The following is a 25547-nucleotide window of genomic DNA, read 5'->3' as shown; positions in this document are numbered from 1 at the left end:
CGGAGCCCCCAACCCCGCGCCTCCCACCCTTCCCAGCCCCCCCAAACTCACGTAGATCTCGTCGAACTTCCCGAAGTCCATGGTCTTGAAGCGGTCAATGGGTGGCCGGATGTACTCGCAGTAGGAGCTGGACTTGACCACCTCCAGCTGCCGGACGCACGACACGTAGGCCAGGCGCGACTGGATCTCCGCCATGTCCGGCACCTGCCGGGACACTCAGGACATTGAGGTTCGTGGAGAACCTCGATGAAGAATCAGAAGACCCCAAGGGTGGCCAGAGAACCCCAAGAAAGAGCCAGAACAGCCCAACAATGACCAGAACACCCCAACGATGGCCGGAGAACCCCAACAATGACCGGAACACCCCAACGATGACCGGAACACCCCAACGATGACCAGAACACCCCAACGATGGCCGGAGAACCCCAATGATGACCAGAACACCCCAACGATGACCAGAACACCCCAACGATGGCCAGAACACCCCCAGGGAGGTCACCCCGTGGCCTCACCTTGACCTTCTCGGCCCAGGGGTTGAGGCGCTTCCAGAGCAGCCACCAGCCCGACAAGGAGTCGCCGTAGTTGCACAGGTCGGTCTCGTCCTGGCTGCCCACGTCGATGGCGATGACCGTCTTGGCGCCCATGTTGCGCGCGATGTCGGCTGCGGGGGTGGACAGAGGGACAACGAGGGGTCAGCGGCGTTGCGGGGTCGGCCGGTGGCGCCACGAGGGGTGGTGGGGTCGGGGGCGTGGAGGGCGGCCGGTGGCTCCAGCGTGGGGGACACCAGGAGGTGACGGAGGTCGTTGGCACAGGAGGGAGGGCGGACACGCTCGGGGGGACGGGCGGTGACGCCGAGGGACGGTGCCAGGAGATGGCTCGGAGGTGGAGGAGGATGAAGATGGTCTGAGGGGGTGGAGAAAGTCCTGGAGGACCCCAAGGGATGATGGTGACAGTGATGATGATTGATGATGATGAAGAAGATGATGATGATGATGATGATGGTGATGGAGAAAGTCCTGGAGGACCCCAAGGGATGATGGTGACAGTGACGACGATGATGATGATGATAGAGGAAGGTCATTTCCATGGAGAAGAGAATGGAGATGGTCCTGGAGGACATGAAGGGATGATGACCATGATGATGATGATGACGATGAGGAAGGTGGCCTCGAACCCAAGGAGCCCAAAGATGCCACCAGAGTCACCCAACGTAGTGCCGATGATGCCGGATGGAGGAAGGTCCCCAGCACATGAAGGGGACAAGGGTGACCTCCCAAGACCCCCAGAGGTGACACAGAATGGCCGGAAGAGGAACATCAAGAGATGGACGGAGGTGCCGGGAGGTGAAGGAGGGCGGAGAGGACGCCTGGGATGGCGACGTGCAGAGCTGGACGGTGACGGGTGAAGGGGCCCCAGGAGGTCCCTGAGGGGACAGCGCAGGACGGAGACGGAGGCGGGTGAAGGATGGAAATCATCCGGGAAAGCACCAGGAGGTGACACCAGGAGGTGACACCAGGGCTGTGACTCCTGGGACGGGTGACAGAGGGTGGAGATGCCCCAAGAGGGTGACCAGCTCCGAGGACATCAAGAGATGATGGAAGAGGGATGGAAGATGGATCCTGACCATGGAAATCCATGGAATGCTCTGGAAGACCGCCCAGAATGGAAAAGGCATCAAGAGACGATGGAAGATGGATGGATCCTGACCATGGAAAACCAGAGAATGTTCTGGAAAACTGCCGGGCACGGAGAGACATCAAGGTGTAACAAAAGATGGGACAGATCCTGCAGGCGAAGGGACGCGGAATGTTCTGGAAAAGCGCCCGGGATGGAAAAGGCATCAAGACAGGATGGAAGAGGGATGCAAGACAGATGGATCCTGTCCAGGAAAGTCCACGGAACGTTCTGGAAAGCCGCCCGGCGCGGCAAAAACCAGCAGCCGGCCATCCCTTCCCATCACCACCATCACCCAACGCCACCAAGAAGCCGCCAAACCGAGCCGTGGCCGTCCCTCCATCCTTCCGTCCGTCCGTCCATCCGTGCGCCAAACTCCCGCCCCGCGCCCGCGGTGCCACCGATGCCACTGACTTGCCTGGCAGGTTGTTGATGTAACCCCCGTCCATCAGCAAGTTGCCGTCCTTGGGGTCGCAGAGCGGGGGCAGGTACCCCGAGAGGGTCATGCTGGCGCGCACGTAGCGCCAGAGCGAGCCTGCGCCGGCGGGAACGCAACAAACGCCGTCAGCGCCGCCGCCCCGGCACCGGCACCCGCCCCGGGGGCGGCCGCCCCTCGCCGCTCGCTGCTCGCCCTGCCCGCGCCGGGACGTGTCTGCGCCCCGAGGGTCACCCAGTGGGGAACCCAAGAGGGCACCCAATGGAGATCCCAATAGGGCACCCAATGGAGAACCCAATGGAGATCCCAATAGGGCACCCAATGGAGAACCCAATGGAGATCCCAATAGGGCACCCAATGGAGAACCCAATGGAGATCCCAAGGGGTCACCCAATGGGACACCCAATGGAGAACCCAATGGAGAACCCAATGGGACACCCAATGGAGAACCCAATGGGGCACCCAATGGAGAACCCAATGGAGAACCCAATGGGACACCCAATGGAGAACCCAATGGAGAACCCAATGGGACACCCAATGGAGATCCCAAGGGGTCACCCAATGGGGCACCCAATGGAGAACCCAATGGGACACCCAATGGAGAACCCAAGGGGTCACCCAAAGGGTCACCCAATGGGACACCCAATGGAGAACCCAAGGGGTCACCCAATGGGACACCCAATGGAGAACCCAATGGAGAACCCAATGGGACACCCAATGGAGAACCCAATGGGACACCCAATGGGACACCCAGTGGAGAACCCAAGGGGTCACCCAACGGGGTGCAGAGGAACCCCGGCGCGCCCTGAGTGGTGGTGCGGACGCTCCGGCTGTGGTTTTGGGGGTTTTTTGGTGGTTTGGGGTTTTTTTTTGGTGTTCTAGAGTGGCTTTTGGGGTTTTGCTGGCGGTTTTGGGGTCGGGCCCCGGCGAGCGAGGTGCTGACCTGGGACATTGTTAACATAGCAGCCGTCCACCAGCCAGTGGCTGTCCTTGGGGTCGCAGAGCGGAGGCAGGTAGGGGGTATAGGACGCACTGGCTCGGACGTAGCGCCAGAGGCTGCCTGGGGACGGAGAGGACACGGTCACGGCCACCGGGACCGCGGGGGGTGACCCAGGAGGGCACGGGGGGGGAGGGGACGTTGGCAGCCAGCGGCGAGGGAGGGGGGCGGGTTAGAGGGGTCAGAGGGGATTAGTGGGCGTTAGAGGCCAGCGGGCACGGGCAGGGCGAGGGCCACCGGGCAGCGGGGTGGCCGTGGACGGCTCAATGTCCCAGGTGAGCTCCGGCACCGGGCGAGGACGAGGGGCAGCCACCGCAACGTTCCCACCACCGTCACCAGGTCCCAACCACCACCGTGTCCCCACCACCACTGCGATGTCCCCAACACCACCACCGTGGCCCCACAACCATGGCCCCAACACCACCACCACCGTGGCCCCACAACCATGGCCCCAACACCACCACCACCGTGGCCCCACGGCCACCACCACCACGCCCCCCCCCCAGCACTGCCACCACCACGTCCCCATGCTGCACTGGGGGTTACTGGGGTTAGTGGTCAGCGGTGTTAGCGCCTCGTGCAGCCCCCGCTGTCCCCTCCCGCCCCACCACCGACGCCAAGGTGGGGTCAGCAGCAGCCGGTGGCTCTGGGAAGCCAGCCCTGCCCCGTGTCCTTGCCGTCCCCCTCGGGATGCGGGGAGGTGACACCGGTCTGGGTGCCCCGTGCGCCCCAGGGAGCTCTCACCGTCCGTGTGCACCCGCATGGCCGAGGCCGTGATGTCCGTGGTGACGTTGAAGTAGGGCAGCCACAGGTCCTGCGGGGAGGGGACGGGCTGGGTGACACCGCGGGGACATCGGGGAGGGGCTCTGGGGGTGGCACGGGGCGCGGAGGGGGGGACACACCTCGATCTGCTTGTCTTGGAAGACTCGGTTGATGCTGGCGTTGAAGGCCGAGCCCGAGAACATGGAGGTGATGGGGTAGGTGAGGTCCAGGACGGTCTCAAAAACGGAATTCATGCACTGGGGGGGAGGAGGAGGAGGAGGAGGAGGAGGAGGAAGAAAAATAAGGAGAGAAAAGGAGAAAGGAGATGAAGGAAGAGAAGCAGCAAGAGGGAGAAGAAGGAGGAGGAGAAAGGAGATGAAGGAGGAGAAGGAGGAACAGCAAAAAGAAAAGGAAGAAGAGTAAGGACGGGAGGAGCAGGAAGAGGAGGAGGAGAAAGAAAAATAAGGACAGAAAAGGAGCAGAAAGGGGACGAAGGCACCCACCTGCCCCTGGCACCCACCCTGGCCCCCTGGCACCCACCCTGGCCCGCTGCCGTGCCCCCTGGCACCCACCCTGGCCCCCTGGCACCCACCCTGGCCCGCTGCCGTGCCCCCTGGCACCCACCCTGGCCCCCTGGCACCCACCCTGGCCCGCTGCCATGCCCCCGGCACCCACCCTGGCCCACTCGCGTGCCCGCTGCTTGGTGCGCACGGCGCTGCGCTCCTCGGCGTAGAGCGCCCCGATGAAGGCGCCGATGGAGGTGCCCCCCACCAGGTCGATGGGGATCCCCGACTCCTCCATGGCCTTAATGACCCCGATGTGGGAGCAGCCCCTGGAAATCGCGCAGGGATCAGGGTCAGCGAGGCCCTGTGGTCACCAAAGAGGTTGGGGACAGGGGGACAGACGGACACGGGACAGGGGGACAGAGGGACAGGGGGACAGGGGGACACAGGGACAGAGGGACAGAGAGACAGGGGGACAGAGAGACAGGGGGACAGAGGGACAGGGGGACAGAGGGACAGGGGGACAGAGGGACAGGGGGACGGGTACAGAGGGACAGAGGGACGGGGGACAGAGGGACAGAGGGATGGGGGGACAAGGGGACACAGGGACAGGGGTACAGAGGGACAGAGGGACGGGGGACAGGGGGACAGAGGGACAGGGGGACAAGGGGACAAGGGGACACAGGGACAGGGGTACAGAGGGACAGAGGGACGGGGGACAGAGGGACAGAGGGATGGGGGGACAAGGGGACAGGGGGACAGGGGGACACAGGGACAGGGGGACAAGGGGACGGGGGACAGGGGGACGGGGGCACACAAGGACAGAGGGACAGGGGGACACAGGGACAGAGGGATGTGGGTAGGGGGTCACAGGGATGTAGGGACATGAGATATGGGGACACAGGACATGGGCACACAGGGACAGGGGCACACAGGGACAGGGGGACACAAGGGGCACACAAGGACAAGGGCCCAGCGCCCACCTGGCGCCGCCGCCGCCCAGCACCAGGGCGATGGTGTTGCCGGTGAGGACGCGCGCCAGGCGCGAGAAGTCGCTGTGGCGGTCGGCGCTCTTCTCGAACACCTTCTCGTACATCTCCCGCTGTGGGACACGGTGGGGAGGACACGGGTGACGATGGCGGCGGCGGCGGCCACCTGCCGGGGCCGGCGCAGGGGAGGGGACGCTCACCAGCTTGGCGGGGCTGCGGCGCGAGAAGACGCGGCGGGGGCAGCGGATGTGCAGGTGGCCGGAGCACCAGCTGCGCATGTTGAGCCACTCGACGGTGCGCGCCGGGCCGGGGCCGTCCTCGCGGTGCAGCAGCACCAGCTGCTTCAGCGCCCGCACCGCCGTGTTCTCCAGCATCTGCTCCAGCTGCGGCGGCCACCACGGGGTCACCGAGGGGCTGCGACACCCCTGGGACACCCCTGGGACACCCCTGGGACACCCCTGGAGCCCTGTGCCGAGCCCCAGAGCCTGGTCCCACCCTGTCCTTGTCCCACAGAGCCCCGGCCCTGTCGCAGAGCTCTGTCCCAGCCCCCAGAGGAGGGGTTATGTCCCATATCCCGTGTCCGTGTGTCCCCACGTCCCCCTGTGCCCACACATCCATGTCCCTCTGTCCCACTCCCAGAGCTGTCCCAGCTCCCCGTCCCACCCCTCCCAGATCCTTGTCCCACCCCCAGCTCCCCCATCCCACCTCTCCCAGCTCCCTGTCCCACTGTCCCACCTCTCCCAGGTCCCTGTCCCACCTCTCCCATCTCTCCCAGGTCCCTGTCCTCCCCAGGTCTCACTCCAGGCCCCCATCCCACCTCTCCCAGTTCCCTGTCCCACTGTCCCACCTCTCCCAGGTCCCTGTCCGACCCCAGGTCCCTGTCCCACCTCTCCCAGGTCCCTGTCCCCCCTCCCAGATCCCCCCCAGGCCCCACCTCGCCCAGGGCGGGCTCCTGGTCGCCCAGCCCCACGATGAGGATGCAGTCGGCCTGGCGGATGCAGCGCAGCGTCCAGGGGGTCAGCGTGCAGTCGGTCTGGTAGAGGACGATGCGGTGGATGTCCTCCTGCTGCGCCAGCCAGCCGGACAGCCGGTACTCCTGGATGCTGCCCGGGGGCACGCAGCGGTCAGCGGTGGCCTGGGGGCACGCGGGGACGCCGCGCCCCACCGGGGTTACCTCTCCAGGGCCGAGGAGCCCAGGCGGGCGCGGATGATGTCGCTGGTGAGGAGCAGCGTGGGACCTGCGGAGGGAGGGACGTGGTCATCGGCGTGGGGCTGCGGTCATCTGCAGGCCGTGGCCACCATGCCATGGGGCTGCGGTCATCTCCAGGCCATGGGGCTGTGGCCACTACCATGCTGTGGTCACCATGCCATGGGGCTGTGGTCATCTCCAGGCCATGGGGCTGTGGTCACCACCATTCTGTGGTCACCACCATGCTGTGGCCACCGTGCCATGGGGTTGTGGTCATCTCCAGGCCATGGGGCTGTGGTCACTACCATGCTGTGGTCACCATCGTACCATGGGGTTGTGGTCATCTCCAGGCCATGGGGCTGTGGTCACCACCATGCTGTGGTCACCATCATACCATGGGGCTGTGGTCATCTCCATGCCATGGCACCACCATACCAATGGTCACCATCACACCACGAGCTTGCGGCCACCATGCCACCACCATGCCGTGGTCACCCTCATGGCGCCCACCACAACCAAGACCACCCCGTGGGGCCGCAACCACCACCACCCCCGGGTCACCAGGGTGCCACGGGCCTGCGGTCACTGTGCCCTGGTCACTGCCGTGGTCACTCACCGATGGCGTTGAGCGCGTGCTGCAGCTCCAGCGTGAAGGCCGCCATGGGCACCTCGTCGCACACGGGCAGCACCGCCACCGTCGACAGGTTGCTGGTGGGGTTGATGGGCTCCGAGCTGGAGGCCATGCCCAGGCCGGACCCTGGGTGGACACGGACAAGTGGACACGCTGCTCCGGTGATGGCCGCCAGCCCCGGAGAGGTCACCCCGTTGTCCCCCACCTGCGAAGGGCCCGCGGAGCTGCTGGAGGTTCCCCAGGATCTTCTGGCTCAGGAGGTGGATGAGGCGGGTGACGACCTGTGGGGACAAGGACACGGATGGCCACGGCCATCGGAGCTGCAGAGACCGACGGGACTTCCTGGGTGCCACCGCCACCATCTGTCCTTGGAGACCTCAGGTGCCACCACCCCTCACCCTTGGGGACCTCAGGTGCCACCACCCCTCACCCTTGGGGACCTCAGGTGCCACCACCCCCATCCATCTGAAGACCTCAAGCGCCACCATCCCTTCACCCGCTCTCCTCCTCCAACAGCTTCGTTAACTCTTTAATTCCAGCTGGTTTTAATTAGAGGTGGGGCCACCAGCCAGGCCGTGGGGCCACCCGGGGGTACCTGCGGGTATCTGCGCTTGATGTTGTTGAGGGTCCCCTCGGGCAGCTTGGCCAGCTCCGTGTCCCTCACCGCGTGCACCGTGGTGGCCCGGGGCTGCCGCGTCAGCGCCTCCACCTGCAGGACGAGGCCGAGGCCGTGGAGGAGCCGAGGTGGTCCCCGAGGTGGCCGCCGAGGCGTCCCCCACCCGCGGGGGTGGCACTCACCACGCCCACGAGGTCACCGCGGCCGTACTCGCCCACCAGCTCCTTCTTGCCGCTGCCCTTCTGGATGACGGAGCGCAGCCGCCCGTTGAGCACGATGTAGGTGCAGTCCGACTTGTCCCCCTGCCTGGGGACAGCGCTGGTGGCACCTCGAGGCCTGGGCGGCCCGAGCCGAGCCGAGGTGGACGCCTGGGAGCGGTCACTCACCTGTAGAGCGCCCGGCCGGCCTCTACGGCCATCCAGTCGATGGCGAAGTCCATCTGGCGCACGAAGGGCGACATGCGGGCGGCCACGGTGTGGGCCACGCTCAGCACCACGCTGGGCTGCTCCCGCATGATCCTGGGGGACAACACGCGGGAGGTCACGGGGGTGACCCCCAAAACGCCCCCCTGGAGGTGGGGAACCCACCGGGATCACGGATCCGACCGATGGCCTCGCTCGGGACACCCCGAAATCCCACCCTGGGGCTGGGACCGTTCCGTGGGGAGATGTTGTGGTGTCCCACCACCCTTGGGGGGAAGAACCTTCTCCTGATGTCCCCACCCAACCTTCTGCTGGCACTTCAGGTCCTGTCACCGGCGCCACAGCAGAGATCGGCGCTGGCCACGAGGAAGGTGAGGAGCTCGAGAACATTCCATGTCCCCTCGGCCCCTCCAGACCCTCCTCGCCCTGGTGGCCTCTTTTGGACACTCCCCAATGGTTCCTCATCTCAGTGACCACCCAGACCCTCCTCGCCCTGGTGGCCTCCTCCGGACACTCCCCAATGGTTCCTCATCTCAGTGACCATCCAGACCTTCCTCGCCCTGGTGGCCTCCTCCGGACACTTCCAAGGTTGAACTTCCTTATCTCAGCGACCTTCCACACCCTTCCTCATCCTCTTGGGACACTCGCCCACGGTTCAATTTCCGTATCTCAATGACCCTCCAGACCTTCCTCATCCTGGTGGCCTCTTTTGGACGCTCCCCAGCCGTTTCAGCTCTGTTTTCCGTCCAACCTGAGGCCACCCCACGCCAGCCCCGCTGACCGCCCCCAAAGGAGGCCGGACTCACTCGTAGAAGTCGGACTTGGAGATCTTGAGGAAGGTGCAGTCGCGGTTGGCCTTGATGGTGAAGATGAGGGGCTCCCCGGTGAGCACAGCCAGCTGTCCCACCAGCTCGCCGGGCTGCGTCAGGAACAGGCACACATCCTCCTCCTTGTCGATCATGCGCTGGTACACGTGCAGGCAGCCCCAGAGCACGAAGTGCAGGCTCACGTCCTGCCGGGAACGTCACTCGTCACCTCCTGGGGACCTCCTGGCACCCCACGGGGTCACCGGGGATCCAGAGGGCCACCAAGCTCTTCTGGTTGTCACCACCCCGGTGGCTCTGGGGTTGTTTCTGCCTGGAAAGGAGGTGACGGTCCCCAAAACCCACCTGGTCGCCCTGGCGGGCGATGACCGTCCCGCCTTTGGCGTGGTGGAGCAGGACGCGGTTGTTGAGGAGAGAAGGGTCCTGGAGGGAAGGACGGGACCGTTGTGGGGTCAGCAGGAGGACAGAGGGTGACCAGGAGGTCATGGGGGCCACCAGGAAGCGATGGGGACCACCATGAGGAGAGGGGAACCCACCCCAAAGTGATGGGGGACCACCCCAAAGAGACTGGGGACCACAGGGACCACCCCAAAGTGATGGGGGACCACCCCAAGGAGACTGGGGACCATCCTAAAGTCACAGGAACCACCCCAGGAAGAGCAGGGACCACCCCAAAGAGACTGGGGACCGCCCCAAAGAGACCGGGGACCACCCTAAGGTCACGGGGACCACCCCAAAGTGATGGGGGACCACCCCAAGGAGACTGGGGACCATCCTAAAGTCACAGGAACCACCCCAAGAAGAGCAGGAACCACCCCAAAGAGATGTGGGATCCCCCCTGGGCTCACAGGGATCACCCCAAAGAGATGTGGGATCCCCCTGGGCTCACAGGGATCACCCCAAAGAGATGTGGGATCCCCCCGGGCTCACAGGGATCACCCCAAAGAGATGTGGGATCCCCCCGGGCTCACAGGGATCACCCCAAAGAGATGTGGGATCCCCCAGAGTCACAGGGATCACCCCAAAGAGATGTGGGATCCCCCAGAGTCACAGGGAGCACCCCAAAGAGATGTGGGATCCCCCCGGGCTCACAGGAACCACCCCAAAGAGATGTGGGATCCCCCAGAGTCACAGGGAGCACCCCAAAGAGATGTGGGATCCCCCCGGGCTCACAGGGATCACCCCAAAGAGATGTGGGATCCCCCTGGGCTCGCAGGGATCACCCCAAAGAGATGTGGGATCCCCCAGAGTCACAGGGATCACCCCAAAGAGATGTGGGATCCCCCTGGGCTCACAGGGACCACCCCAAAGAGATGTGGGATCCCTCTGGGCTCACAGGGACCACCCCAAAGAGATGTGGGATCCCTCTGGGCTCACAGGGATCACCCCAAAGAGATGTGGGATCCCTCTGGGCTCACAGGGACCACCCCAAAGAGATGTGGGATCCCCCTGGGCTCGCAGGGATCACCCCAAAGAGATGTGGGATCCCCCTGGGCTCGCAGGGACCACCCCAAAGAGATGTGGGATCCCCCTGGGCTCGCAGGGATCACCCCAAAGAGATGTGGGATCCCCCCTGGGCTCACAGGGATCACCCCAAAGAGATGTGGGATCCCCCGGGCTCACAGGGACCACCCCAAAGAGATGTGGGATCCCTCTGGGCTCACAGGGATCACCCCAAAGAGATGTGGGATCCCCCCGGGCTCACAGGGACCACCCCAAAGAGATGTGGGATCCCCCCTGGGCTCACAGGGACCACCCCAAAGAGATGTGGGATCCCCCAGAGTCACAGGGATCACCCCAAAGAGATGTGGGATCCCCCCAGGCTCACAGGGAGCGCCACACGGTGACCACCACGAGACAACGGCGACGCACCCCAAAGTGACCAGGAGCCAGCAGGAAGGTGACCACCGGTGACCACCAGAAACCCTCCACGACCCCACAGGACCCCACGCAAAGCCCCGCTGACCCCGGGGCCGCCCTCACCTCGACCTTCATGAGCTTGATGAGCTCCCGCTTGGCCTCCTCGAAGATGTCGCTGCTCTGGCGGCCCTGGTAGGGCCCGAAGGGACACGTCCCTGGCCCCGTGCCCGTGCCCGCGTCCTCCTCGCAGGAGCTGTAGTGGTAAATCCCCGAGGGCTGCTCCTCCAGCGTCACCGACTTGCGCTCCTTGGGCTCCTGAGACACCGACTGGGCAGCACCGACGGCGCCGGCGTGAGGCGGGAGGTGGGGGGATGCGGGGGGGATTCAGGGGGGATTTGGGGTGGGACTCGAGTGGATTCAGGGTGCATTTGGGGTGGGATTCAGGGGGGACGTGGGGTGGGATTCAGGGGGGTTCAGGGTGGGATTCAGGCAGGATTCAGGGTGGGATTCAGGGGGGATTTGGGGTGGATTCAGGGGGGTATTTGGGGTGGGATTCAGGGGGGTTCAGGGTGGGATTTGGGGTGGGATCCAGGAAGGATTCAGGGTGGATTCAGGGGGGATTTGGGGTGGGATTCAGAGGGATTCAGGGTGGATGCAAGGGGGATTTGGGGTGGGATTCAGGATGGATTTGGGGTGAATTCAGGGTGCATTTGGGGTGGGATTCAGGGAGGATTTGGGGTGGATTCGGGGGATTTGAGGTGGGATTCAGAGTGGATTCAGGATGGGACTCGGGTGGATTCAGGGTGGGATTTGGGGTGGGATTCAGGGGGGATTTGGGGTGGGACTCAGGGGTGGATTCAGGGTGGGATTTGGGGGGGGATTTGGGGTGGGATTCAGGGGTGGACTCAGGGGTGGATTCAGGGTGGAACTCAGGAGTGGATTCAGGGTGGGATGTGGGGTGGGATTCAGGGGTGGATTCAGGGTGGATTCAGGGTGGAACTCAGGGGTGAATTCAGGGTGGGATTTGGGGGGATTTGGGGTGGGATTCAGGAGTGGATTCAGGGTGGATTCAGGAGTGGATTCAGGGTGGGATTTGGGGGGATTTGGGGTAGGATTCCGGGGTGGATTCAGAGCGGATTCAGGGTGGGACTCAGGGGTGAATTCAGGGTGGGATTTGGGGGGATTTGGGGTAGGATTCCGGGGCAGACCCAGCCGTACCTGCCCGAAGGTGCCGGAGCTGTCCTCCTGCAGCGACACCGAGATGCGGCCGCGCTCGTAGGCCATGTCGAAATCCGAGCGGGGACCCTTCTGGATGCCTGGCAGGGGTCACAGGAGGGGAGGGGGTCACAAAACGGGGACAAAGCCACCCCTGGGTGACGGCCACACCCCCGGAACCCACCCGAGATATCCACGGGCATGGAGATGCAGCGGCTCAGCGGCGGTGGCACCGCCGGCGTCTCCAGGCCGGCGGCTTTCATCAGCTCGGCTGCGGGATGAGACCACCCCAAAACTGAGTAGGAAGCAGCAGAGACCCCACAAATGATTGGGGTGGAGGGTCTCGGGACCCCGTGGGTGTCTCACCCGTGTCCCGGCCCTCGTCGGTGCCGCCCAGGCCGCGCTTGCCGTGCCGGACGGGGCTGGTGCGGGCGGCGTGGCCGGGCTGCGGGAAGAGCCGCAGGGGCTGCATGTCCTGGAGGTTTGGGGACAGAGGGACATCAGAGCGGCTGGGGGGACACCAGAGAGCTCCAGAGCCAGCCCAGGACCCGTCCGAATTCCGGCCCGAACTCACGTGGCTGAAGAGCTCGTTGGTCAGCCCCAGGTAGTTGTGCAAGGCCAGGAAGGTGACGCGCTGCAGCCGCACCATGATGATCTGCGGAAGGACACCGAGCCACCGTCGGTCCCCTGTCACCCCCAGGGACATCCCGGGGGTCCCCCAGACCCCGAACTCACCTGCACCACCCTCACCAGGCTCTCGGGGTACTTCTCGAAGACGGCCGAGAAGGCCTCGACCGGCAGGCGCAGCACCGTGGAGTCCTCGGCCGCGCGGGCGCAGACCGTCCGGTACGGCCGCTGGTGGCCCTGGGGGCAGCCTGGGGGTCAGGGGGGCACAGCGGGGCCGTCCTGGCCACGGACGGGGCTTGGGGGCAGCTGGGGACTGGTGAAGGGGTTTGGGGTGGTCGTGGTTGGGCTGGAGGAGTTTGGGGAGAGTCACGGTTGGGGTCAGGACGGCCATGGTTGGGTTGGAGGGGCTTGGGGACAGCCTGGGGGGGTTTGGGGACAGCCTGGGGGGGCTTGGGGACACCGGCAGTACCGTGATGACGTCCAGGATGCTGAGCAGGCTGTGGACGCTGTCCCCAGGAAACACCTCCTTCATCACCGTCTCCTTCCCGTCCTGCCAGGACACGCCCCGCGTCACCCCTGCTGTCCCCTGGTGTCCCCCATGTGTCCTGAGACATCTCCAGGTGTCCCCTCTGTGTCCCTCAGATGTCCCTGCGTGTTCCTGGCTGCCCCCAGATATCCCCCGGATGTCCCCACGTGTCCCCTGGTGTCCCCTGGGTGTCCTTGCGGTGCCCCTGGTGTCCCTCACGTGTCCTGAAACATCTTCAGGTGTCCCCTGTGTGTCCCTGAAGTGTCCCCCAGATGTCCCCAGGTGTCCCTGGCTGTCTCATGAGTGTCCCTGGTGTCCCCCAGGTGTCCCAGGGTGTCCCCACATGTCCCTGGGTTGACCCCCAGGTGTCTCCAGGTGTTCCCCCAGCTGTCCCTCCGCTGTCCCAGGGTGTCCCTGGAGTCCCCCAGATACCCTTCAGCGTCCCCAAATATCCCCCTGGCTGTCCCCAGGTGTCCCCAGGTGTCCCCTGACCATCCCCAGGTGTCCCCAGGTGTCCCCTGACCGTCCCCAGGTGTCCCCAGGTGTCCCCTGACCGTCTCGGTGAGCAGCAGCTCCAGTTTCCCCTCCTGCAGGACGTAGATGCTGGTGTCGGGCTGGCCCGGCCGGAACACGTCCTCGCCCTGCTGGCACTGCTGGAACACCATGTGCTTGCACAGCTCCAGGAACAGCGGCTTCTCAAAGTGCCCCAGCACCCTGCGGGGACACCGTGGGGACAGCGGCGTCACTGTGGGGACAGCGGGGACAGCGGGGACAGCGGGGGACAGAGAGGACAGCGGGGGACAGAGGGGACAGCGGGGGACAGCGGGGACAGCGGGGACAGCGGGGGACAGCGGGGGACAGCGGGGACAGCGGGGGACAGCGGGGGACAGAGAGGACAGCGGGGGACAGAGGGGACAGCGGGGGACAGCGGGGACAGCGGGGGACAGCGGGGGACAGAGGGGACAGCGGGGGACAGCGGGGACAGCGGGGGACAGCGGGGACAGCGGGGGACAGCGGGGGACAGAGAGGACAGCGGGGACAGCGGGGACAGCGGGGGACAGAGAGGACAGCGGGGGACAGAGGGGACAGCGGGGACAGCGGGGACAGCGGGGGACAGAGAGGACAGCGGGGGACAGCGGGGGACAGAGGGGACAGCTGGGACACCGTGGGGACAGCGGGGACAGCGGGGGACAGCGGGGACAGCGGGGACAGAGGGGACAGCGGGGGACAGCGGGGACAGCGGGGACAGCGGGGGACAGAGGGGACAGCGGGGGACAGCGGGGACAGCGGGGGACAGCGGGGGACAGCGGGGACAGCGGGGACAGCTGGGACACCGTGGGGACACTGGGGACAGCCGGAGCTGCCCCAGACAGGGGGATGCAGGGATCCACTCGGAGGAGCTGTCCGAGGGTGGAGCTCGGTCCCTGCGGTCAAGTCCTGACCCTCAGAGCCTGATCCTGAGCCCTGCGGTGGACACTGACCCCATAAACGGATCCTGAGCCCATGGATGGATCCTCACCCCATAAATGGATCCTCACCCCATAAACAGATCCTAAGCCTATGGATCCTCATCCCATAAACGGATCCTGAGCCCATGGATGGATCCTATAAACAGATCCTGAACCTACGGATCCTCATGCCATAAACGGATCCTGAGCCCGTGGATGGATCCTGAGCCTGTGGATGGATCCTCATCCCATAAACAGATCCTGAGCCCGTGGATGGATCCCAACCCCGTAGACAATCCCAATCTCAGGGATGAATCCTGATCCCAAAGACAGATCCTCATCCCAAAGCCAGATCCCGACCCCAGGGACAGATCCCGACCCCTCCCTGCAGGACCCTCACCCTAAACCCGCCATGGCTGGATCCCCATCTCAGGGATAGATCCCGATTCCAGGGGGGATCCCGACCCCAGGCCGCTCACCGGACGTTCTTGAGCATGTAGAGCACCTCGGAGGGCAGGTGCGAGCTGGCCACGTCGAACTCGGTCAGGTCGGCCTCCAGCACCGAGGGCGGCGGCTCCTTCAGCTGCAGCGTGGGCGGCTCCTTCTGGATGCGCAGGAAGCTGGCCGAGACCCTGGGGACAGTGTGGGGACAGCTGTGTACCCGTGGGGACAGCGTGGGGACGGCGTGGGGACGGCTGTGTACCCGTGGGGACAGCGTGGGGACAGCTGTGTACCCATGGGGACAGCATGGGGACACGGCAGGAACACTGCAGGGACGGCTGTGTACCCGTGGGGACAGCGTGGGGACGGCGTGGGGACGGCTGTGTACCCGTGGGGACAGCATGGGGACAGCGTGGGGACAGCGTGGGGACAGCGTGGGGACAGCTGTGTACCCATGGGGACAGCATGGGGACACGGCAGGAACACTGCAGGGACGGCTGTGTACCCGTGGGGACAGCAGGGACACGGCAGGGAAGGCTGTGTACCCGTGGGGACACCGCAGGGACACCACGGGGATGGCCATGTACCCGTGGGGACACCGCAGGGACACCGCGGGGACACAGGGACCCGCCCCGGGTACTCGCACAGCTGCAGGAACAGCAGCTCCTCAGAGCACCCCAGCACCCTGCAGGGACAGCAGTGCCCCGGGGGGACAGCGGGGACACCGCGGGGACACCGCGGGGACACCGCGGGGACCGCTGGCCGCAGCCACGCCACGGCCACCGCAGCGTCCACTCACTTCTTGGCGATGCTCAGCACCTTCAGCTTCTTGCGGCTGCGCGGCCGCGCGGCGCCGCTGGACACGCTGGCGTCCACCAGGGACGACGTGGACTGGGACACCTGGGGGTGGGGACGGGGCGCCGCGGTGTCACCCGGGGGTGGCGGTGGCCCGGCGCCGGCCCCGCTGCCGCCCCGAGGGTCACCTTACGCATGATCTTGCGGCTGTAGAACAGGACCTTGTCCCGCTTGCGGAAGCGATACCGGGGCGGCTCCTGCGTGGGGACCTCTGGGGACAGCGAGGGGACGGCGTCAGCGCGCCGCGGCACCGCCACCGCCGCCCCCAGGGCCACCGCGGGGCCGGCACTCACTCCTGCGGCGCAGCCACCAGCCCAGCGCGGCGACGGCCATGATGGCCACGGCGAGGCCCAGGACGGTCCAGAGCACCTGCGGAGGGACGGCGGGAGGTGACCGACGGCGTGGGGGGACGCAAGGGGCTCGGGGACAAGGACACGTCCCCAGGGGATGAGGCTGTGTCCCCTCAGCGGTGCTGAGCCGCAGCGGGGGCATGGGGGCATGGGGACACTGGGGATACTGGGGGCACTGGGGACACGGGGACACTGAGGACACGAACACTGGGGATACTGGGGACAGGGGGACACGGGGACACAGGGGACATGGGGACACTGGGAAACTGTCCCTAGGGACACTGGGGACATGGGGACACTGGGACACCATCCCTACGGACACTGGGGATACTGGGGACATAGGGACACTGGGGACACTGTCCAAGGACATGGGGACAGTGTTCTCTGCTCACTGTGTTGGTGGGGTTAGGGACATGGGGACACTGGGGACATGGGGACACCATCCCTGGGGACACAGGGGACACGGGGACACTGGGGATACTGGGGACACTGGGGACATGGGGACACCGGGACACCATCCCTAGGGACATAGGGACACGGGGACACCATCCCTAGGGACACTGGGGATACTGGGGACACTGTCCCTGGGGACACTGCAGACATGGGGACACTGGGGATACTGGGACACCATCCCTAGGGACATTGGGGATACTGGGGACACTGGGGACATGAGGACACTGGGACACCATCCCTAGGGACACTGGGGATACTGGGACACCATCCCTAGGGACACTGGGGATACTGGGGACACTGTCCCTGGGGACACTGCAGACATGGGGACACTGGGGATACTGGGACACCATCCCTAGGGACACAGGAACATGGGGACACTGTCCCTGGGGACACTAGGGACACCATCCCTAGGGACACTGGGGATACTGGGGACACTGTTCCTGGGGACACTGGGGACATGGGGACACTGGGACACCACCCCTAGGGACACTGGGGATACTGGGGACACTGTCCCTGGGGACACTGGGGATACTGGGACACCATCCCTAGGGACACTGGGGACATAGGGACACTGGGGATACTGGGGACACTGGGACACCAGGGACATAGGAACACTGTCCCTGGGGACACTGGGGACATGGGGACACTGGAGACACCGTTCCTGGGGATACTGGGGACACTGGGGACATGGGGACACTGGGGACACGGAATTTGGGGACACTGGGGACGCGGGACACGGGGACAGAGGGACAGCAGGCCGCCGGGGGCACGGCTCACCGCGCGCGTCGGGAGCTGCTCCCTGCTGAAGGCCGCCAGCAGCCCCCTCAGGACCGTGCTCTGCGGGGACAAGGGACAGCTGAGCCCCGGCGTCCCCCCCTCCCCGGCCGTGGGGACACCGGGGGTGACGGTGACAGGGACATGTCCCACCTCGGCCTCCTGCTGCGACTCGCTCTGCCCCATGGCCGGGGGGGGCTCTGCCCATCCGAAATCCTGCCGAAAACCGGGGGGAAAAGGGGAAAAAGGAGCAGCTGGGGACACGCGGTGGCACCGAGGGACGCCCAGGTGGCACCGAGGGACGCCCAGGTGGCACCTCACAGCGGGGAAAAGCCGGGTCCTGGGTGTCCCCAGGGTGTCCCCAAGGTGTCACCGCCACGGTGGGGACCTTGGTGTCCCCTCCCTTGGGGACTCCTGCGGCACGGACAGGGGCCCGCTGTGACAGCGCCGGTCACCGTGCCAAGGCCACCAGGCGCTGTCACCCGTCCCCGTTGTCACCCCATCGGTGCCACCACCGGGCCTGGCCCTGCTGTGCCCCCTCCCCCGTCCTTGCCAAGGACACCCCGGGGAGGTGACAGCGGCACCGGTGACAGAGGCTGGCACGTGTCACCCCGCCCGTGGTGGTGGCACCGGGCCCTGGTGACACCCCCAGGGCCCCTCCAGGTGACAACAGCCCCCCCCCAAATTACTCCCCCCCCCCCCAAGGCTTTACTGCCCTCGCCAATTTTACTGCCCCCTCCCCAATTGCTGCCCCCACCCCAAAATTGCCCCCTTTATGTTTATCACCCCCTCTTAAAGCCATTATTACCCCCACACCAATTAATTACCCCACACCAGTTAATTACTCCCTCACACCTTAGTTCCCACCCACATGGATTAATTACTCCCTCACATCTTAATCGCCCCCTCATGAATCACCCCCCCAGGGCCGTTATTGCCCCCTCAGGCCCCGTCGCCACCCCATGCGTTAATTACCCCTCACACCTTAATTATCCCCTCATAAATCACCTCTCCGGGCCATTATTGCCCTCCCCGGGCCGTTATTGCCCCCTCAGGCCCCGTTACCCCCCCGGCCTCTCGCTCCCCTCAGCGCTTCCCCTTCCCCTCAACTGCACTCACCCCCCCCCCCCCCGCCACACCTTCGCCCCCCCCGGACCCCCAGAGCCGGTAAAGCTCCCCTGGTCCCCCCCCCGACCCGGTGAAGCCCCCCAGGGACCCCTCGGGATCCCCCCGGTACCCCCAGCCCCCCCCCCTCACCGGCCGCCGGTCTCGGCCCGCTCCGGCCCTGGCGGCGGCCGCGGCCCCCGCGCCGTCATGGCCCCTTTAAGGCCGTCCCGCCTCCCGTATGACGTCACTCAGCAGCGCCAAACCCATCGCGGCGCGGTCGCCATGTTGGGAAGGTCAAGCCGCGCAGATACAGCGCGCCCGGGCGCCATCTTGAGTGCGGACGGGGTGTGTGACGTCATAACAACGCGACGGCGCGGGCGCGGGAAGCTGTGGGCGTCGCCCCGGCGCCATCTTGGGGGTGGCGGGGGAGGGGACACCCCAAATTTGGGAGGGGACAGTGGGGGGGGGGGGCACCCAAATTTGGGAGGGGGACAATGGGGGCGACACCCCCAAAGAGGGGACACCCCAAATTTGGGAATTGGGGTGGGGCACTCCCGGGTGTGTCCCCGTGGTGGGGGGACACCCACCCCCAGGCCTGTCCCCTTGTCCCCACTGTCCCCCAGGGGTGCCACCACCACCACCCGGTGCCACCGCGGAGCTCCCCGGTGCCCAAACCCGCGGGGTCACCACGGGGACACCGGGACGTCACTGTCGCGACACGTGGGGGGAGGGGGGGGGACAGGAACCGAAACCCCCCCCCCCCGGTATTTCCTCTTCACCTTTTAGGGAGGAAATCGGGGGTTTTGGGGTGCTGGGAGGGGACAAAACGTGTCCCTCTTCGTCCCCTCCGTGTCCCCTGAGCTGCTCGACCCCATTTTCCCAAATTCCCTCTGGGAGGGGGGAGAAAAAAAATCCTCCCCAATTCCCCCAAAATTTGGGGCTCTCTGCCCACCCCCCCTCCCCGGTCCCGCTGAGGAAAAGGCGCGGAAACGTCTGGAAAAACGCCGGTTTAATACGATTCGGGATTGGGGAGGGGGGATGATTTTTGGGGGCAATCCCGGGAATTTCGGGGGGTGGGGGAGGGGATCCCGGCCGGTCCGGCCGCACTGGGATGAGCCCCCCACGCGCCAGCGCGTGGGAAAACCCCGGATTTTGGGGGTTTTTTTTGGGGGGGGGGGGGGCTCCAATGTCCCCCTCCTCCCTCCCTCCCCACCCCAGGCCCGGTTTATCCCGGGAAAAGCCGAGCCCGGCGCTCCCGGTGGGAAGAGCGGTCGGAGCCGCCCACGGGGTTCGGGGCGCCGGGAGGGGCCCCGGGACTCGTCCGACAGGTCCGGCCGGGGCCCCGGGGCTCGGGCAGGGCGTGGGAAGGGCCCCACGGCCGCTGCCGGCCGCGTGTCCGGGCACACGGAGCGCCGGCGGGGACGGGGACGGGGATGGGGTCCGGCCGTACCTGGGGAACCACGAGGGTCCCGCTCCCTTCGTACCGTGGGGTGGCCTCGGGGTGTCCACGGGGCCGTGGGGTGGCCTTGGAGTGTCCACGAGGCCTTGGAGTGTCCACGAGGCTGTGGGGTGTCCGTGGGGTGTCCACTGGGCCATGGGGCAGCCTTGGAGTGTCCACAGGGCCGTGGAGTGTCCACGGGGCCATGGGATGTCCACAAGGTCATGGGGTGTCCATGGGGTGTCCACGGGGTGTCCACAGGACCGTGGGGTGGCCTTGGAGTGTCCACGGGGCCTTGGAGTGTCCACAGGACCATGGGGTGGCCTTGGAGTGTCCACAGGACCGTGGGGTGGCCTCGAGGTGTCCACAGGGCCATGGCGTGTCCATGGGGTGTCCACAGGACCGTGGGGTGGCCCTGGAGTGTCCACGGGGCTGTGGGGTGGCCTTGGAGTGTCCACAGGGCCTTGGAGTGTCCACAGGGCCGTGGGGTGTCCATGGGGCATCCATGGGATGTCCATGGGGTGTCCATGGAGCTGTGGAATGACCTTGGGATGTCCATGGGGTGTCCACAGGGCCGTGGGGTGGCCTTGGAGTGTCCACAAGGCTGTGGGGTGTCCATGGGGTGTCCATGGAGCTGTGGAGTGACCTTGGGGTGTCCATGGGGTGTCCACAGGGTGTCCCCAGACCATCCCCAGGCCACCCACGGCTCAATCCTGCCCCACCCACCAACCCCCGCAGCACCCAAGGAGCACCCCCAGACTGACCACAACCCCCCCCAGCTGACCACAACCCCTCCCCCATCACACGGATGTGGTGCACTCGCGGGTCAGCGGCGCTGTGGCCGTCTCCCCTTTGGGGCAGGGCGCCGTCGCCGCCGCCTTGTCCAGCGAGCTGGACGTGCGCAGCGGGACCCCCGCCCGGCCGGGCGGCCGCGGCCGCCGGCCCCTCCCGCAGCAGCACAGCAGGCGCAGGAACTCGGCGCGCATGTCCTTGCTCCTCAGCGTGTAGATGACGGGGTTGGCCGCCGAGTTGAGCGTGGCGAAGGCGAAGAAATAATTGGCCTTGTAGAGCACCCGGCAGGCGCGGACGGGGCACGAGGCGTCCATGAGGAGGATGATGAAGGCGGGCAGCCAGCAGACGATGAAGGCTCCCAGCACGATGGTGACGGTCTTGAGCAAAGCCAAGGTCTGCGCCGAGGCGATCTCGGCGTGGCTGGAGCGGACGATGCAGTAGATGCGCGTGTAGAGCCCCACGATGGCCAGCAGGATGAGGGTGAAGATGGTGGTGACGAAGAGCACGTAGCGCTTGGAGTAGAGCGGCAGCACCGTGGAGCAGTCGCCCAGGTCGCTGATGCAGTTCCAGCCCATGATGGGCAGGCTGCCCACGGCGGCCGCGATCACCCAGCAGGCGCCGATCAGCAGCACCATGCGGCAGTTCTTGTCGCTGCCGTACACCTTGACCTTGGTGATGGCCACGTGGCGCTCGATGGCGATGGCCAGCAGGCTGAACACCGAGGCGGCCAGCGTGGCGAACGCCGTGCCCTCCCGCACGAACCACTGCACCGGCGTCAGGCTGAAGGTGGTGCTGCCGGACAGCAGCGTGTTGACCATGAAGGCCGTGCCGGCCAAGAGGTCGGAGGCGGCCAAATTGCCGATGAAGATGTACATGGCCAAGTGCAGGCGCTTGTTGCGGCAGATGGACACCAGCACCAGCAGGTTCTCCAGGACGATGAAGCAGCAGAGGATGACGATGAGGACGGAGCCCACGGAGCGCGAGGGCGCGGAGGCGTCGCCGTCGCCCTTGGTGTAGTTGTAGTGCTCGCGGATCTTGTCGCGGTTGAAATATTCCTTGTAGATGCTCCCCATGGTGAGGCCGGGCCGGGCGCGCCGCCGAGGGTCAGCGCCGCCGGGACATGGCTCCGGCCAGAGACCTGCGGGGTGGACGAGAGGCAGGGTGGGAATGTGGGGATGGCGATGGGAGAACGGGGGGGACACCTGAGGGGACACCGGGGTGGTTGGGGGGACACCGGGGTGGCAGGAGGGGACACCAGGGTGGTTGGGGGACAGAAATCCCATTGGGAATGGCGCTGGGAGAATGGGAGGGACACTGAGAGGACACCGGGGTGGTTGGGGGTGACAGAGATCCCGTCGGGAATGGCGCTGGGAGAACGGGAGGGACACTGAGAGGACACCGGGGTGGCTGGGGGGACACTGGGGTGGTTGGGGGGGACACCGGGGTGGCAGGAGGGGACACCAGGGTGGCTGGGGGTGACAGAGATCCCGTCGGGAATGGCGCTGGGAGAACGGGAGGGACACTGAGAGGACACCGGGGTGGCTGGGGGGACACTGGGGTGGCTGGGGGGACACTGGGGTGGCAGGAGGGGACACCGGGGTGGCTGGGGGTGACAGAGATCCCGTCGGGAATGGCGCTGGGAGAACAGGGGGGACACTGAGAGGACACCGGGGTGGCAGGAGGGGACACCGGGGCGGCTGGGGGTGACAGAGATCTCGTCGGGAGCACCCCGGGGGGCTGGGAAGGACGCGGCCGGTGAGGGACGGGGACACCGGGCGACGTCACCGCTGGGTCGGGGAGGGGTCCCCCCGTGTCCCCCCCGTGTCCCCCCGGTTGGGGGTGGCGTTCCCGGTGCCACCGGGTGTCCCCCCAGTCAGGGATGGGACTCCCAGTACTGGTTCCCCCCCTCCCAGTTCAGGACGGGACTCTCGGTACCGTGTCCCCCCTCCCCAAATTCCGGGACGGGACCCCGGGTAGGGCCCCCCCCGCCCGGTTCCTCCCGGTGCGGGACCCCCGAGGGCTCCGGGGGTGGCACCCAGGGGGGGGTGAGGGGGGGGTGAAGGAGCCCCGGTGGTCGCTCCGTCCAGGAGCCCCCGCCAGGTCCCGGTGGCGTCCCGGAGCCGGCCCGGTACCGGTCTCAGTCCCGTCTCGGAGCCCCCGGAGCCGTCCCAGGGCGCTCCCGGAGCCCCCCGGTCCCGTCCTGTAGCTCCCCTCGGAGCCGTCCCGGTACCGGAGCTCCCCTGTTCCCGTCCCAGAGCCCCCGGAGCGGTCCCCGAGCCCCCGGTGCTGTCCCGCCTCGCGCAGCCGCGCCCGGTGCCGGGACACCGCCCCTGGCTCCCGCCGCCCCCCGCGACCCCCTCAGGACCCCTCCGGACCCCCCCGGACCCTCGTACCGGTGCCGGTGAGAGCCGCCGGTCCCGGTCGGAACCGGCGCGGAGCATCCGCCGCTTCCCCTTCCCCTTCCCGCCCGCCCCCGCGGAGGCAGCGGGGGGGGAACGGGCGGGGCCGGGGGCGGCGAGACCCCCGGGACGGCCCCGGGATCCCAAACCGGGAACCCAGACCGGGATCCCAAACCGGGAACGGCCCCGGGATCCCAAACCGGGATCCCAGACCGGGAACGGCCCCGGGATCCCAAACCGGGATCCCAGACCGGGAACGGCCCCGGGATCCCAAACCGGGATCCCAGACCGGGAACGGCCCCGGGATCCCAAACCGGGATCCCAGACCGGGAACGGCCCCGGGATCCCAAACCGGGATCCCGAACCGGGAACGGCCCCGGGATCCCAAACCGGGATCCCAGACCGGGAACGGCCCCGGGATTCCAAACCGGGATCCCAGACCGGGATCCCGAACCGGGAACGGCCCCGGGATTCCAAACCGGGATCCCAAACCGGGAACGGCCCCGGGATCCCAAACCGGGAATCCAGACCGGGATCCCAAACCGGGAACGGCCCTGGGATTCCAAACCGGGATCCTGCACCGGGACCGTGCCCTGGGATCCCAAACTGGATTCCCCGCACAGGGATCCTGCCCCAGAAACCGGGATCCCGCACCGGGAACCGCACCGGGACTGGGAACCGCACCGGGACCGTGCCCCGAGATCCCGCACCGGGATCCTGCCCCAGGAGTCACAGCGGGACCCCAAACCGGGACCCCAAACCGGGATCCCAAACCAGGATCCCACCCCAGGATTCCTCACTGGGACCTGCGGGAACTGGGATTCCCAACTGGGAGCCCACACCGGGATCTGCCCCGGGAACCGCACTGGGATCCTGAACTGGGACCCCCGGGGATCCCACCGGGACCCCAAACTGGGATCCCGCACCGGGATCCTGAACTGGGACCCCTGGGGATCCCACCGGGACCCCAAACTGGGATCCCGCACCGGGATCCTGAACTGGGACCCCTGGGGATCCCACCGGGACCCCAAACCGGGATCCTGCACCGGGATCCTGAACTGGGACCCCTGGGGATCCCACCGGGACCCCAAACTGGGATCCCACACTGGGATCCTGAACTGGGACCCCTGGGGATCCCACCGGGACCTCAAACTGGGATCCCGCACCGGGATCGCCCCTTGGGACCCCAGCCCGTGATCCCAGCTCGGATCCCACCCCAGAATCCCACCAGGATCCGCCCCCGGGTGGGGGAGGGGACCCGGGACCCCCCAGCCCCGGTGGGGGGAGGGGCCGCGGGGGGGTCACCGGGGGCCGTTCGATCCCGAAATATCCCGGAGCAAATCGGATCAGGGCGGAGGCCGAGCTTAAAGCCGGGTTTAGCCGCGGGGGCGGCGGCCGCGACGGGAGCGGGGGGGCCCCCGGAACCCCCCCGAGACCCCCCCGAGCCCCCCCCGAGCCCGGACACGCGTGGGGGGGTTGGACACGGGGACACGGCGGGGTCGCTGTCACCGAACCTCCCCCCCTCCCCCCAGCACGGGACCCCCGGGATTTTGGGGACTGCCGAGAGCTCGAGGACCCCCCCCCAAAAAAATTTGGGGACCCCCCAATGTGGGGACACGCGTGGGGGGACACGGCGGGGTCGCTGTCACCGACTCCCCCCCCACCCAGAGCATGGGACCCCCGCGACTTTGGGGACTCTCAAATCTTTTGGGGACCCCCAAACCCACCCCGAGAGGTGCCCGGGGGTCCCAAAAGTGCCCCCCAAGGACGCGACCCCCCCCTCCCCAACAATTGGGATGCTCCCCCCGCCCGCCAGCTGCGAGCCAGATGTTGGCGTGGCCGAAACAGCTGGGCCGGGATGGCGACAATGGGGGGGGGGGGGGGGGCGTGGGTGGCACCTGAACCCCCCCGCGGGGCCACCCCGATGTGTCCCCCTCCCACACACTTTTGGGGACACCCCCCCCCAAAATCCTGGGAGCCCTCCCCGTGTCCCCCCCACCCTTGGGGACAGCACGGGGGTCCCTTTCTGTGCCCCCCCTCCCCCCGCGCTGGTGGCCCGGGGAGGGAGGGGACAGCGGGACAATGAGGGGGGGTCCCCAGGGGGTGGCACAGGGGGGTCGGGGGTCCGGGGGGGGCGATTTTGGGGTCTCACCGGTCCCGGGGCCGGTCCCGGCAGCGCTGAGCGCCCGTCCCGGTCCCAACATTGGGGGGGGGGGGGC

The 25547-nt window shown here is 66.8% G+C and overlaps 3 protein-coding genes across 8 annotated transcripts in view; all 3 read right to left on the bottom strand.

Moving 5' to 3' along the window:
- Window positions 1–18941, bottom strand: part of PNPLA6 (patatin like phospholipase domain containing 6) — a 26141-nt gene extending 7200 nt beyond the window's left edge. For 4 of the 5 annotated variants that reach the window (XM_032094472.1, XM_032094475.1, XM_032094474.1 and 1 more), the window contains exons 1-27: window positions 18850–18941; window positions 17746–17808; window positions 17596–17674; window positions 16309–16384; window positions 16144–16226; window positions 15960–16060; window positions 15199–15351; window positions 13826–13985; window positions 13215–13295; window positions 12854–12982; window positions 12693–12773; window positions 12485–12593; window positions 12303–12389; window positions 12122–12219; window positions 11027–11230; window positions 9389–9466; window positions 9026–9231; window positions 8184–8315; window positions 7980–8103; window positions 7777–7890; window positions 7387–7462; window positions 7167–7307; window positions 6536–6599; window positions 6296–6464; window positions 5562–5744; window positions 5356–5474; window positions 4665–4701 (exon numbers count right to left, since the gene is read on the bottom strand). In XM_032094472.1, the coding sequence (XP_031950363.1) occupies window positions 4665–4701; window positions 5356–5474; window positions 5562–5744; window positions 6296–6464; window positions 6536–6599; window positions 7167–7307; window positions 7387–7462; window positions 7777–7890; window positions 7980–8103; window positions 8184–8315; window positions 9026–9231; window positions 9389–9466; window positions 11027–11230; window positions 12122–12219; window positions 12303–12389; window positions 12485–12593; window positions 12693–12773; window positions 12854–12982; window positions 13215–13295; window positions 13826–13985; window positions 15199–15351; window positions 15960–16060; window positions 16144–16226; window positions 16309–16384; window positions 17596–17674; window positions 17746–17808; window positions 18850–18908 (3006 nt within the window). In that variant the 5' untranslated portion in view covers window positions 18909–18941. The remainder of the gene's footprint in view (window positions 1–4664; window positions 4702–5355; window positions 5475–5561; window positions 5745–6295; window positions 6465–6535; window positions 6600–7166; window positions 7308–7386; window positions 7463–7776; window positions 7891–7979; window positions 8104–8183; window positions 8316–9025; window positions 9232–9388; window positions 9467–11026; window positions 11231–12121; window positions 12220–12302; window positions 12390–12484; window positions 12594–12692; window positions 12774–12853; window positions 12983–13214; window positions 13296–13825; window positions 13986–15198; window positions 15352–15959; window positions 16061–16143; window positions 16227–16308; window positions 16385–17595; window positions 17675–17745; window positions 17809–18849) is intronic. The other variant, XM_032094473.1, reaches the window with a different exon arrangement.
- Window positions 18942–19382: 441 nt separating this feature from the next.
- Window positions 19383–20893, bottom strand: LOC116436989 (nascent polypeptide-associated complex subunit alpha, muscle-specific form-like). Its single transcript, XM_032094426.1, has 4 exons — window positions 20691–20893; window positions 20528–20627; window positions 19652–20377; window positions 19383–19407 (listed from the first exon to the last, which is right to left on the bottom strand). Exons 1-4 carry the CDS (start codon window positions 20824–20826, stop codon window positions 19383–19385), a joined length of 987 nt encoding a protein of 328 aa, XP_031950317.1. The 5' UTR covers window positions 20827–20893.
- A 12-nt stretch (window positions 20894–20905) lies between these two features.
- Window positions 20906–25540, bottom strand: S1PR2 (sphingosine-1-phosphate receptor 2). 2 transcript variants are annotated; one of them, XM_032094601.1, is made up of 2 exons: window positions 25481–25540; window positions 20906–22067 (listed from the first exon to the last, which is right to left on the bottom strand). In XM_032094601.1, the coding sequence occupies exons 1-2, from the start codon at window positions 25530–25532 to the stop codon at window positions 20938–20940; spliced, it is 1182 nt and encodes a 393-aa protein (XP_031950492.1). In that variant the 5' UTR covers window positions 25533–25540; the 3' UTR covers window positions 20906–20937. The 2 variants fall into 2 exon arrangements, with proteins under 2 accessions (XP_031950492.1, XP_031950493.1); XM_032094602.1 differs by lacking the exon at window positions 25481–25540 and adding an exon at window positions 23323–23575.
- Between the last annotated feature and the right edge of the window lie 7 nt (window positions 25541–25547).

This window comes from Corvus moneduloides, chromosome 32, assembly GCF_009650955.1.
Source record: "Corvus moneduloides isolate bCorMon1 chromosome 32, bCorMon1.pri, whole genome shotgun sequence".
Taxonomy (NCBI): domain Eukaryota; kingdom Metazoa; phylum Chordata; class Aves; order Passeriformes; family Corvidae; genus Corvus; species Corvus moneduloides.
This window is presented reverse-complemented; position numbering and strand designations above follow the sequence as displayed.